The 13,379-nt window shown below is 39.5% G+C and overlaps 1 protein-coding gene across 22 annotated transcripts in view; it reads right to left on the bottom strand.

The window, feature by feature from the left end:
• Positions 1-13,379, bottom strand: part of NEIL3 (nei like DNA glycosylase 3) — an 85,502-nt gene that overhangs the window by 16,564 nt on the left and 55,559 nt on the right. For all 22 annotated transcript variants that reach the window (XM_077848628.1, XM_077848626.1, XM_077848614.1 and 19 more), the window contains 4 exons: positions 9,484-9,618; positions 8,863-9,076; positions 6,605-6,679; positions 4,858-5,024 (listed from right to left, as the gene is read on the bottom strand). In XM_077848628.1, coding sequence (XP_077704754.1) covers positions 4,858-5,024; positions 6,605-6,679; positions 8,863-9,076; positions 9,484-9,618 — 591 coding nt within the window. The remainder of the gene's footprint in view (positions 1-4,857; positions 5,025-6,604; positions 6,680-8,862; positions 9,077-9,483; positions 9,619-13,379) is intronic.

Below are 13,379 nucleotides of genomic sequence, written 5' to 3'. Positions count from 1 at the left end.
CGCACGGGGACACACACACAGCTATGTTGTCAAGACCTCCTCCCACCAGAACGTAGACTTCCATGAATACATCACAAACACAAGTTGAGTGAGTGAGCTGTGCGCCGGCCGGGGCAGGCACCCCTCGAGCCCGCCTGCTCTAACTCCCTGGATGTCGCTCTGTCACATGCTTCCCACTGCTCTTCCACGGGCTCACTTCCGTCTTCCGCTCAGCTAAGTCAAGGGAACCCCAAGGCGGGCAGCCGGGGTGGCTCGGCGGTTGGGTGCTGCCTTGGGCCCAGGGCCTGATTCTGGAGACCCAGGATCGAGTCCCACGTCGGGCTCCCCGCATGGAGCCTGCTTCTCCCTCTGCCTGCGTCTCTGCCTCTCTCTTTCTCTGTCTCTCATGAATAAATAAATAAAATCTTTAAAAAAAAAAAAAAGGGAACCTCAAGGCTGTCTCCTGGACTTTCCTCGCCTCTCTTGACGCGGCTACCACCACCACGGTGGACCATCGCCTCAGATGATCCCACGGTGGGCAAGGGGGTGCGGCTCTGCTCTCAGCAGCCAAGGGCCTAAAACACAGGTGGACGATGACAGTGTCTCTAAGGAACCACTTCTCAGTGGAGACCAGTTGCCACCATGGGAAGCGGTGGATTTCTCTCTGTCTACACAAAACAGAAAGAATTGTTTACAGGCAGCAACATAACTGTTAATAAAACAAAAAGAAAGGGGCACCAAAGAAAGCATTTAAAGAAGGTTTGAGTAAAACGAACGACCTGGCTGCTGCCCAGCTGCTACTTGGGCTATTTCAGTCTCATCTGAGCCCTGACCCCCGGAGCACCATGACATTCCGGAAGCCTCCAGAATGTGTTTCTTCTGCTGAAACCAGAAGGAATTCACTGTCATGGGGCTTGGGCGGGAAGCAGCTCAGATCTGCCTACGTGTTCCAGCTGCGGAGAACCCAGGCAAGGTCACCTTCCTGGGCTCCAGGTCTTGAGACTCAAGGTCTGGCAGCTTTTTCATAATAATCCTGTGAATTACACCAATACTCCTTTGGGCTGCATGACCCGCACATTCCCACTTTGGCTTGAGATCATGGGAGCTGGGTGTCTTTCACTGTACTCCAAGGAAACCCTTTTAAATTACATTTTTCAACATGACATCGGTGTAATCCAAGTCTCTTGCCAGAACAAGGCTGTCCTGTCAAGGGTTTCCTCATTCCTGTCTCCCAAGAGCTCCCAAGGGCTCTACAGTCACTCCATCCCCCTCGACACACTCCACTAGCTCAGACCTGCCTGAAGAATGGGCCTGCCAACACCAGTGACTTCCCATCCACTCGCAACCAATCCTTAATAATTTCCCAAACTAGACGGTTCTCAGAGACCTGAACACGTCGTCTTACAGGAACAAGATGCCCTCCCCTTGGTGGGGCTCTCCTAATGCACGCTCCTGCCTCATCTTCGATCAATCTCTATGTCCTTCCACACTGATCTCAAAGGCCACCTTCCTCAGAAAGCCTTCCTAGTTCTTCCCACGCAGATCTAAGGGTTTCCTCCTCTCAACTTCCATTGCTGCTAGAACAACGGTGCCCGCTGCCAAACCTAGTGGGGTTTTAATGATCCATCTCCTCATTTCCTCCCCACCTCTGAAGGGATTTCATTTTGTCTTTGTATTCCCAGTAGCTGACACAGAGCAGACACTAACAACAACAACAAAACAGTAACAAAGGAATTTTTAGGAATGTATAATATATGGACTGGTACAGAAAAAGAAATGATAGCACAGCTTCCCCTCGAGGGAAAAATACGCACCTGTATAAATTATGCTGGTTCGTATATAGAGCCAACGAGGGTACATTATCGGAAGTGTGGTGTGATCAGTAAAGACTGCAAAATTTGGGGAGGACTTCATGAAGAAGCTCAGTAAACTTTGCACAATTGAAGGAACATGGGGATTTAGATCAATCAATGCTGCTGGGCTTTTCGTACTGCTTCGATTTAATTTGAAAAGACTGTAACTTCCAATAAGAAAATGTAGTCAATATAAAAAATGTTCAAAAACTCACGGAGAAAGTGAACGGAATCTACTTCATTGTGGAAATCTCTAAGAATAGGGTAAATACTATCGGTATTCAAATGTTTTCTGTACACGTTTATTTTCCAACGTATAGTTGCTTTTCCAAATGGCATCGTAGGCTGAACCGAATTCCAATATATAAATCAGGAGTAGGGGATCCCCGGGTGGCTCAGCAGTTTAGCGCCTGCCTTTGGCCCAGGGCGCGATTCTGGAGTCCCGGGATCGAATCCCACATCGGGCTCCCTGCATGGAGCCTGCTTCTCCCTCTGCCTGTGTCTCCACCTCTCTCTCTATGTGTCTATCATGAATAAATAAATAAATCTTTAAAAAATAAATAAAGGGGAGCCCTGGTGGCTCAGTGGCTTAGTGCCACCTTCAGCCAGGGTGTGATCCTGGAGACCTGGGATCGAGTCCCACGTCGGGCTCCCTGCATGGATGGAGCCTGCTTCTCCCTCTGCCTGTGTCTCTGCCTCTTCTCCTTCTGTGTCTCTCATGAATCAATAAATAAAATCTTTAAAAAAAAAAAATAAAAAATAAAAAAAATAAAAAATAAATAAATAAAATAAATAAATAAATAAATAAATAAATAAATAAATAAATAAATAAATCAATCAGGAGTAGCTCAGGAGGGAGGAGGGATTGAAGGGCTCAGAATATTCCCAGTGCAGTAAGGACTCCTCTAGCTCACAGGTGTCCCACACCGCTTGCAGGGAACCCCTGAGCTTTTAAAGCCTAGTTTCAAAAAACCTTTGGAATTGACAATTACCTTAATTATATGGTAAATAACATATTTCTTTGATGACTTGGAAAAATACTTTTTTTTTAAACCTCAAAAGCTATCAATTCATAGAAAAAAGTATAGGATATTAATAATTTATTCACTAGACAAAGATTTATCGAATGTCCTCTGTCTGCCAGGTAACGTGTTATACCCATTTGGTCAGAGAAATGTACACTTATAATCTTAAAAATCAGAAAGCCACAAATCTGTGCCATAAATATATTATGTAAATATATCTCAGATCCCCATGGCAGTACAGTGAGGTAAAGAAGAGGCTGAAAGAGATTCAGAGAAAAGGAGCTAAGAGCAAGAGAAGGAGAGATGAAAAGGAAATCACAAGGGCCAGGAGCACAGAAAGAAAGCCACAGACACATTGGGGAAGGTGGGGTGGGGGCCTCTCCGCAGACCACCTCCAATCCATCACCCCCAGCCTCTACCCCAGGATCCATGGCACCATCCTGCCCTGCTTGGCCACCTGTTCCCAACCACATCACTGTGTTTTCTTGGCTCACTCTTTCCCTCCTACTCCGGGTATTCCCCGAAGCTCAGACCTTGGTTCCTCCCTCTCCACTTTCCCTGTGAACTGACCTCTTTTCAATATGTCACTTCAACAACCATCAAGCCTTCACCTGCCACCTGTAATGTGGCATCTCTTCAGGCAGTCCACTGTTGCTTCACATATATGAAGTTCATCCGTTCCACTCGACCTCAACTTTCCCAGACCCATATGGTGAAAATTTCTATTATTTAGTCTGAAACTTTCTGCATTATTCTACATACCACATCTGTCACAATTGTTGTTGACTTTTTAAAGTTTTTAACTGAAGTCCCTATTTTGTTTTCCATTTCCAGGGTCTTGACCTCACGCCCAGTAAACCTCACTAGGAGGTTTAATCTCACCATGTCCCACCCACTGAAAAGTCCTACTGATTTCGGCAGGACATCAACCATTCCCAGAATGACTAATGATTCTTACTATTTGATTCCATTCTACCTATAAAACTAGCTTTTACGATCCAACAACTCGAAGCCTTTCTGTGGCTTGGCCGGTGTTACCAACATCTCTCCTAAACATGCCATGCTTATGAATGGTTAGGGTTTGTGGCCATGCTCTGTCTTTCCAATTCAATAATATTTGTTTTCTCATTTATTTAGCCAAAATTCTAACTATCTTTTTTAAAGTAAACTTCAAATCACACTTTTTCTAGATCTTTCCAGCTTTGTATGTATATATAATCTTCTAACATCCCTGAACTCCTGTAGCAGGGATTAATAGGCTTCACTGTCTGCACTGGTTATTTTGCCTTATAATCACATATTCCTTTATATTATTCATATTTGTCCTGGCCTTTCCCAAAGGGATGTAAGGCCTTTTATCAGGGTAACTGCGTCGGGGAAAAGGAAGTAATAAGACCTGTTAGACACTGGCTCTAAACAGATACTAATTCCAAGAAACTCAAAACATCAGTGTTCCACCATTCAGAGCAGGGCCTTATGGAGGTCAGGTGATCAATGGAGTTACAGCTCAGATCCATCTTAGGAGGTCCCTGAACCTTTCCTGTGGTTATTTCCCTAGTTCTGGAAGATGTAATTGGAACAGACTTACTCAGCAGCTGGAAGAATCACCATAGACATGTGTAGTAAGCAGTCAACTATTTCCCCCCAAAAGACATGAATTCTGTAAAGAGATCTTGCTTATGTTTTATAAGATTATTTCTAAATGAAGCAAAAACTTCTGAAGATAATTGCATTTTCCAACTACTGACGTACGTGCACCTCTCACGAATCACTTTACAAATGAGATTAAAATGAAATGCTGGATATTAACATCTGAGCTGGAGATTTTCTACTGAATCCAGAAGTGGTCCATCTGTCATCTTCAGTTTATCCTGGTTTTTGGATGAGGTTATTTACTATTTCCTTCCAAGGGCTTAACTACCTTTGAATTATGTTTTTATTAATAGCCTTTGAGTTAGCGAACTAGGGCAAATCGTTTCCATTTAAATTAGATAACTCACCAAATGTCAACTTGTTGAGGATTTTCTTTTTGACATTGAGGACAGAAATATGTCATCCTGTTATTCTCTCCTAGGCGACACACAGTTATTTTGCAACAGCACTGACAACAGTTAGGACGCTTATAAACCTTATAGTGTTTCGAGATAACAGATCCCGTTTTACGGCACTAAAAATAAACAAACATTATAATATTATCTATCAGACAGTGTTGCTTTGGAGCCAAAGATACATTCCTGAAAGTCATTTCTGAAAATAATTTGTTGAAATTTACATGTTTGGACATATGACATATGTCCATATAATCTTTTCATCTGAGAAAAAGGTATTGACTAGATTCAGCAATATGTGTCACACAAGATTTATGTGAAACAATTAAGTCATTATTTTATAACTTACTAGTATTCAAACTTGTTCTTTGCATAGCATTATTTTTTTATCTAAATGAGATGTTCTACAATATAAAATGTCCTTCATGCTTTTAAGGTTTTTTTAAAATTAAATATAATTATGTGGTTATAAGAAAAAGACTAGATTAGCTTGAAATCTGGTTATTTTTAGAACATGAAAGCTGCTCACTTTCTTTCAACAGCCAAAACCAAAAAAATTATTTCTAGAGTGAAAAACTTGAGATCCTCTTTTTTGTTGACCTGACAAAAGATGCTTTTTCCATTTTTAATCTCACAAATTTGCTAACAAAGAAAATAAAAATTCAAATGGCTTCCTAGCAAAGAACATATTCTATTTGGTATACATTCTAATTCAAAGGACATTTTGATATTCTCTGTCACAGTTTTATTCTACTCATATATATTTAAAGCTTCTAAAAGGACAATGTTTTGGGTTTATGTCAGTACTGTAAAAATCTCAAGGCCCAGAAATATGACTTGCCATATATAAGTTGAAAATTACACAAACAACTTCTATTGATTTAAGCAAAGTATTAAAATACCCAACACTTAATCTGGGCCAAAAATGAGTAGTGGTTTATAATCACCTTTCCCTAGAAGAGTGAGTAAACATATAGAATATTAAAATAGCCATAATATTCAAGGCAGACACGTAAAGCAAGAGGTTCGTTAACACTCTAGGCCAATAAATGAAGACTCCTATCATACCTGCCTTTCTGAACACAGTAAAAATAAAAATGTTGAATACAGAAAACAGACTGTGTAGAAAAAAAACAGGCATTATTTATGATACTTTGTTTAAAAGAGAAAACGTATTTTTGGAACTCTGTATGCTGATGTCTATGCATATATACAACTTGCAAAATTTACAGGTAGGTAAGTACTTACACTTCATTCTCAAAAGTCTTTGTGGTAGATAAATCTCATTATCTCATTTTACAGATGAAGAAACTGAGCCTGAATTATCTAAATAATCTAAACCACACAGATAACAAGCAGCAAAATCTGAGTTGAGGCCCGTTTTTTCCAAAGGGTTGAGTCTCTCTATGGAGTTCCTACATTTTACTTTCCTATGCCCAAAAATAGAACAAGAATCTAAATACCATGCTAATGCAACTGTTATATCCAACTTAGTATAAGGATAATTTAATATAATTACTGTCATAAGTTTGGACGGAACGGTGACTAAATCTCTAGCCGTGAATTACACCCACATGTCCTCCTCCCTTACTGCATCTCTACACACTGACCACTAGATGGTACAAAGAGCCTTGACATTGTTGGCCCCATCCAAAGGGAGACAGTTGACATATGACATAAGAAACATTTTTGCTCTTACCCTGTAAAAAAGAATGCTGAAGTCACGTATCATCTTCACAAGGTAATGAGTCTGTTCATCTGTCAACTGACAAACCTGAAAACAGAAAAACGAGGACAGTTTCATAATTTGTTACTGCAAAAAGAAAATGCCAGTTGCCCGCTCTAAAACTACACTGATTGAAAATATATGCATATCTTCTAGAACTCAATTTCTCACACATCTATTTAATGTCATTAGCAGTGGTTTTAAGTGACATCACTACAGATAAAAATATATATATATACCATTCTTGTTTATAAATTTTAATTCTAAATACGAGTAATTCTAAATGAGTATCTCTTCTGTATCAGACATCTTCAAAGTTCCAGCATTGTGGGATTGACCACCTTGAAAAGTCTTGCTGGATTTGAGAAAAAAAGAAAAAAGGAAAAAGCAAAAAAAAAAAAAAAAGGAAGAGAGGGAAAAATCGGCACAGAATGGATGACTTTCAAGGTCACCATCGAGCTTTAAAAAGATATAAATTTATATACACACATTAATATCAGTGTACTTGTTAACACCTGGAAGAACTCAGACATAGCCCTTACTGAAGAATTTTTTTGTGGCAGAGCCTGGCATAAATCTCAGTGTCACCCTTGTAGAATTAATTATCATTTGGCAAGTGGTTCCAATGGTGATGCCAGAAAAACTCCTGTCTGATGACTTAGCCTTATTTATGTACATGAATGTACACAGGCATCTACATACAGCAGAAACTAAGTTATGAGGGACTATGAAACCTGAAGTCATCTAATCACCATAATCATTATGAAAATATTACATATATTTTTATTTAAAATTTAAAACATAAGCACTTCTGAAATGGAGTTATTTCTTACCATATCTTATATACTCTATTCAGTCATACCCTGAGATGTTAAACTATACTTTTTCAATAATTGTGCATGGACTTCTAAGGAGCTAATAGCTAAACTTGAGAACTGTCCTTAATTTCTAAACTCCCAGACATTAGGGCAAATGATCTTCTAGATGAAAGGCCTGCTGGATATACAGATAGAAAATAAATTCGCAGTTTATCACAGAGAGTAACAATACTCTGGGTTCTTTATTCCCCAACACATTTCCCATAGAGGTCTAGGTGGTTTTAAAAAGTTTTTTCTTATTAAAATTCTGTGTCATCACTCCGTTACAGAAATGTAACCATCTTGTTCCAAGGGTCAAAAAAGCAGAACCTCATCCAGGAAAATCATGAATGGGTCTCTTTTAAAACTTATTTCTTACTGATTGGGTTTAACAAAAACTATCTAGGAAATAATTACACAAAATCAAAAGGTATCTTTGGACTCATGTAAAAAATGATTTAGTTTAAAGAGACTAGTAGGATATAGCTAAAAGCCTTACAGTAGATTCCTTCCTTAGGAACTGAAATACACGTGGCCTTCTACCTGGCTTTGGGTCCTAACCTCTCAGACATTCTTACAACTTTGCCCTATTAATCACCATCCTCTTTCCTACAATTTTAACCTCTCTCTCTATTATTTTTTTTCTTATATAAGTAAGTTTATGTCTCTCCAGTTGAGGGACAAGGGAAAAAACAATACTGAGTCCTTATCCTGACACCCCCCAATAGCCTCTGTTTTCCCTTTATTCCAGTAAAGCTGTTTTACAAGTATTCCACATTGTTTCCAGTTCCCTACTAGTCACTTATTTCCCAGTCCCTGCCATCCAACTTCCATGCTTATTCCCCCAAAACAGCATTTGCTGTCCAAGGAGCTATAAATAGGAATACGTGAGTGTGTATTGAGTGTGAAGTTAATATGCCAGGTACAAAAAGCAATTTCTGAGCTTACTTCCATCTGTACATCAAAAAAATATTTCTTTTATGCCTTCCATGGGTTAGATACCACACTCTGGATGCTTGGAAACTTCGGTGAACAAAACAAACACCGTGCTCCTAAGAGACTGCATTGGAGCAGGAGGAGATAGATTTTAAATAATGAATATAACCAGTAAAGATTAGGTCATGTTGGAAGGTGATCCTCGGTATAGGGAAAATATACAGCAAAGCCAGTCATGGGAGATGGAGGACATGACGTGAGAGGAGGAGATTTTAAATGCAGAGGTCAGTGTTGGCCCCGTTGAGAAGTTAACACAAAGACCCTGGAAATCTCCATTTGGGGAGAATGTTTCCAACACAGACCTAAGTTTTCCCCGTTGGTCCCTCAAAGGTATCTAAAAATAGAGAGGTCATTTAAAAAAAAACACTTATAACCTACTTTAACAGCTGGGTGGAGACCACTGTCGAAGAGAGCTTCGTTTTTGATGATGTTCCCTACCCCAGGCAACACCCTCTGGTCCATTAACACATCACACAACATCCGTCCTTTCTGCTTTTTCACTTCACTTTCGGCTCTGGAGAAACTAAATTTAGGTGAACATACATCTAATTCTTCCATCATTCTTACTCTCTGTTGGCTTTCTGCTGAGTTTCTGTAGCAAGGAATATAAAACACATTAATCATCAGTCTAGTTATAATTTCACAAAGTGTCATTTAAAATGAGATTTGATAGAAACACTTTCTGTTAATCAGGGTTTGAATTATATAGCTTAACAATGAAGACCCTAACAAACTAGATTATCTGAAGGCTCCCTCAAAATGAGGTTTTATCAGTTAGAAATCATTTTTAAAACATCTCTCTCTCTCTCTCCACATTTCAAACCAAACTGGAGATCCACCTCTATAGCTTTTCAGCTGCAGAACTATTTTATTTTATTTTATTTTATTTTATTTTATTTTATTTTATTTTATTTTATTTTATTTTATTTTATTTTTTTATTTTTATTATTTTATCTTATCTTATCTTATCTTATCTTATCTTATCATCTTATTTTTTACCTGAATTCTACCGATGAGTCAAAGAAACAAATCAGATCTTTGGTGAGCTGTATTTCCAAAACAGGAGAAACTCCATTTTTATTTTTGTTTTCAAGTGGATTAATCATGATGGAGCCTTTCATCCCAAAATGAATCCTGAAACAACATCAAACCCAGTTTTGAGTGGCAGAAAGTATATCGTGCATCTAATTTTCGTTCCTTCATTTCACTTTTTGGATTATAAGCAAGCAAATGTTAGTCAAGATAGGCACTTTCAGAGGGCAGAAAATGTAGCCAACATGGTATCTTTTTCTGTTATGGTTTTGTATCCTTATAAAACTAGAAGATGTGACAATAAGTTTTTCAAACCACAAATAAAATAAATTCCCAGAGAAATAATAGGGCCCGACAATAAGCTCAAGAAAACATACCCTGTTCTTCTTTTCTTGTCAGATGAAGTACTTTTATTCATGGAACAGTCTAGTGTTTCAGCTTTCTCTCAGATTCAAAGGCTTTGGATGGGATGAGTCTAAATTTAAATTGCCTACAGTTTTGTTTTTTGTTCTTTTTTTATATATATAAATTCTACAAAGCCACTAACATTCAAATTCTGTATCTCTAGCCACAATGGATGGGAAGTGTTTACCTACTCCAAAATGATCTCTACAGTTTAAGACAGTCTCTTCTTCCCCTTTGCTCTGCGATACACAATGAAACAATTTTTTTTTTCAAAATCTCATGTATCAAAAGAGAAGAGAAAAAGTCAAAATGCTATTGTTTTCAATTCTTTTCGTTTAGTTTTTTTTTTTTTACCTTTATATGTATTGGGAAGAGGGGATTTATAAATATTTACGGTTAGCTTGAAAGCCACAAAGCAGTGATGAAAAATTTATAACCTTTCAGTTTTTATAGGATTGATTAGCATGTCCAGTAAAAACAAAAAAAAAAAAGAAAAAGAGAGAGAGAAAGTGATTTTGTGAGACCTCTGATGATGAAGATCAAAAATGATTCTCAAGATGAAATACTGTGTTCCGCTTTTCAAATCCATCTCCTTCTAGCTTTGTTGAGTTAATAAATATGGCTCTTTTGGCAGCAAATGTTACTGCACTGTGCTTCTAATTCCAAAGCACCATGTTATAGTATTGTACAAGGTTAACCAGTCTAACTTTAAAAATGTGGGTTTTAAACTCTGTATGCCCTACTATCAATCATAAATGCATTTTCCATGCCCCATAGTTCTTGACAGGAAAAATGTGTGCCTGTAAGTACTCCATAATTTAGCTTAGGGAGGTTCAACCCCAGTGAAAGGTGTACAACTGTCATGCCCAGAAGCCGTCATATCTAAAATCTTTTCAGCTGCATGGCTCATAAAGTGGATTCTAAATCACTTTCTATAATGAAACTGCAACCACATAAAAAATCTCAAAGGTTAAGACCCAAACGAAATGCAGGAGTAGCCCCAATGAGAACCCTGAATCAAATTAAGTATGCTTTTGGGGGGGGTCTTATTAAATCTATTCAATTTAGAAAACAATATGCATAAAAATAACCATTTTTAGTTTATTCTTATTTATTTTTATTAAGTAGCAAAATGTGGTGATCACTGAGCCCCAAGAAATGTTGTGTTTATTGTTAAGTACCCTTTATATTAAGCTAAGAAAATATTAAGTGCCCACCAGTGTCATGAACACTTTTAGGCACCATAACAACTGTACCGTTATAACAACTGCCATACGGATCTTTACAGCTCAGGACACAGGCTCATATCACATTTACATTCTAGAGTTAGATTTACTTTCCAAGAGTCCTCATTATAATCAACCTAGTTTAAGAAAATTTTATTAGATCCTTATTTCTAACTCTTGACCCTCACAGGCCCCTTCAGCCCCCAACCCAACTGGTTACCTAAGATCATTTACTCTGTAGACCATGACAGCCTGCCAACAGAGGGCCTTAGGCCATGCCTTGACATGGTTGAGTCAGAAATGGACACCTGAGTCAAGCCAGATCCATCAGTATCCAGTACCTGGATTCATCAGCATTCTCCTGATGAGTCCTGATGAGTTTATGGATCTGGGATGCAGAGAAATCACTTTCCCAATGGTACTAGGAGATCTAACATGGGAACTGTCCATGGGAATGTCAGCCAGCATGGGCAGCAGAGAAGCCAAGGGAGGCCTGTCTGCAGAAGGGAAGAGTGCAGCGGATTTCAGGGAGAGAAAGAATGCAGAGTCCTCAAAGCATTTAGTCTTTGCTTCCAATTCTGCTGGACACCAGCTACATTATCTTCAGGTAAGATACTCATATTTTTCTAAGAAATAATTACTCGATCTCACTTGAGTTGGGCTTCTGTCACTTGCAACCAAAATTCTAATATAAAAATGATGTTCAAACTAACAATTGAAGTGATATTAAGAAAATTCCCCTAGTTAGAAAGAACTTCCTAAAACAAACAATAAATAAGACCTGATACTAAACATCAGCCACATGCTTCCGGGTCATCACTATCACAATGATTGGAACGTCGTAAGCAAACATCAATGGCATAAAACCACGGTGTGGTCACAGGTTCAACTTAGTGACAACTACCTATACACTGCTAACAAGGCAATTGCTTATGAGAATTATCAAGTGGACCAAAGTGACCTAAGGTTAATAATGAGTGTAAAATAGCTGAATGGAAGGAATTATTGTAAAGCTTATACTAGGAATTCAAAGAAAAAAGTTATAAAACAATACGGACTTAATCATGTTAAAAAAGAAACAGTGAGTTCTGCATCTACTTAGGGTACAAAAGCTAAAAGCAAAAGCTAGAGCTCCTGTCCTAACATGGAGAGAAAAGTCTTATTATTTACAAAAATCATAAATTCTCTCGAGCCCATGAGAGACCTGAGGTTGCAGGAAGCCGGGTGAGCTAAATTCCAAAGAGTAACCAGCCCCTCCGTGTGGACAGACAGACAGACACACAAATTATTTGGCCTGTGGCACAATAAAGGCAGAAGAGATGGCTACCAGGGAAACAGGTAGGAAGGAAGCAGCTACAATTTTCCACAAACTTCTAAATACCAAGCGTGGTTGGTGTAATGGTCTACACTTCCCGGAGTCCCAGACTCGAGTAGAGCATGGGCCCACAGGTAAAAGCTCTTTTCCACGAGTGTACATCAGCTGCGTCCTGGTAGGGGACCGAAAGAGCCACCCTTGGTGGCATGGCACCTGTCTGTAGCCGAGGGAGAGGTACAAACAAAAAGCCCTCTGTGCCCGAAGGAATAAGAGGAAACCTCCTGCACACACAGGAAGTCTTGCACCGTGCAGCGACAGGCACAGGCTGCCACCGGGGAGGGCAGGAAGTCTTTGCCCCTGGCTCAGGCCAGATGCGCTGCTGCTGAGGTTGAGCAGAGCAAGGTCCATCTGTAGTTAGCGGGGAAGCAGCGAATCAGCTTTGTCACAGAATCGTGCAGTGACACGTGGAGACAGCTGTCCCCCTGAGGAAGGGGAAGGGAATGCTCCCCCTAAAAAGGGGAGACCACCCAACCATGGAAGGAAGTTTGACTGTCTTGAGAAAGAGAGGGTCAGTAGCTCTGAGAAAAGCGCAGCCCTCAGGCCCATGTGCACAGGGCCTAAGAGGAAGGCTGGCCTAGAAGAACCATTTCCCCATTGTCAACCTGCTCCCTGAATAACAGCTGAGAGGACCAGCCCAGCCACACCAGGCCACACCTGAGGCATAAGGCAGGAGGACCGGCTGAAGTTTTTGATGTCACGGGTGCCCTGAAGTCAACTACAGCAAAACAAAATCCGAACCAAGCTCGACCACTAAATCCCCCCACTAATGACCTGATAGAGGCATTACTGTTTTTGAGGTTAAACACTATTTAATTCAGCCTCTACTGTTCCTTTAAACATGACTATCTGGGGTTCAA

Source organism: Canis aureus, chromosome 15 (assembly GCF_053574225.1).
Source record: "Canis aureus isolate CA01 chromosome 15, VMU_Caureus_v.1.0, whole genome shotgun sequence".
NCBI lineage: Eukaryota > Metazoa > Chordata > Mammalia > Carnivora > Canidae > Canis > Canis aureus.
This window is presented reverse-complemented; position numbering and strand designations above follow the sequence as displayed.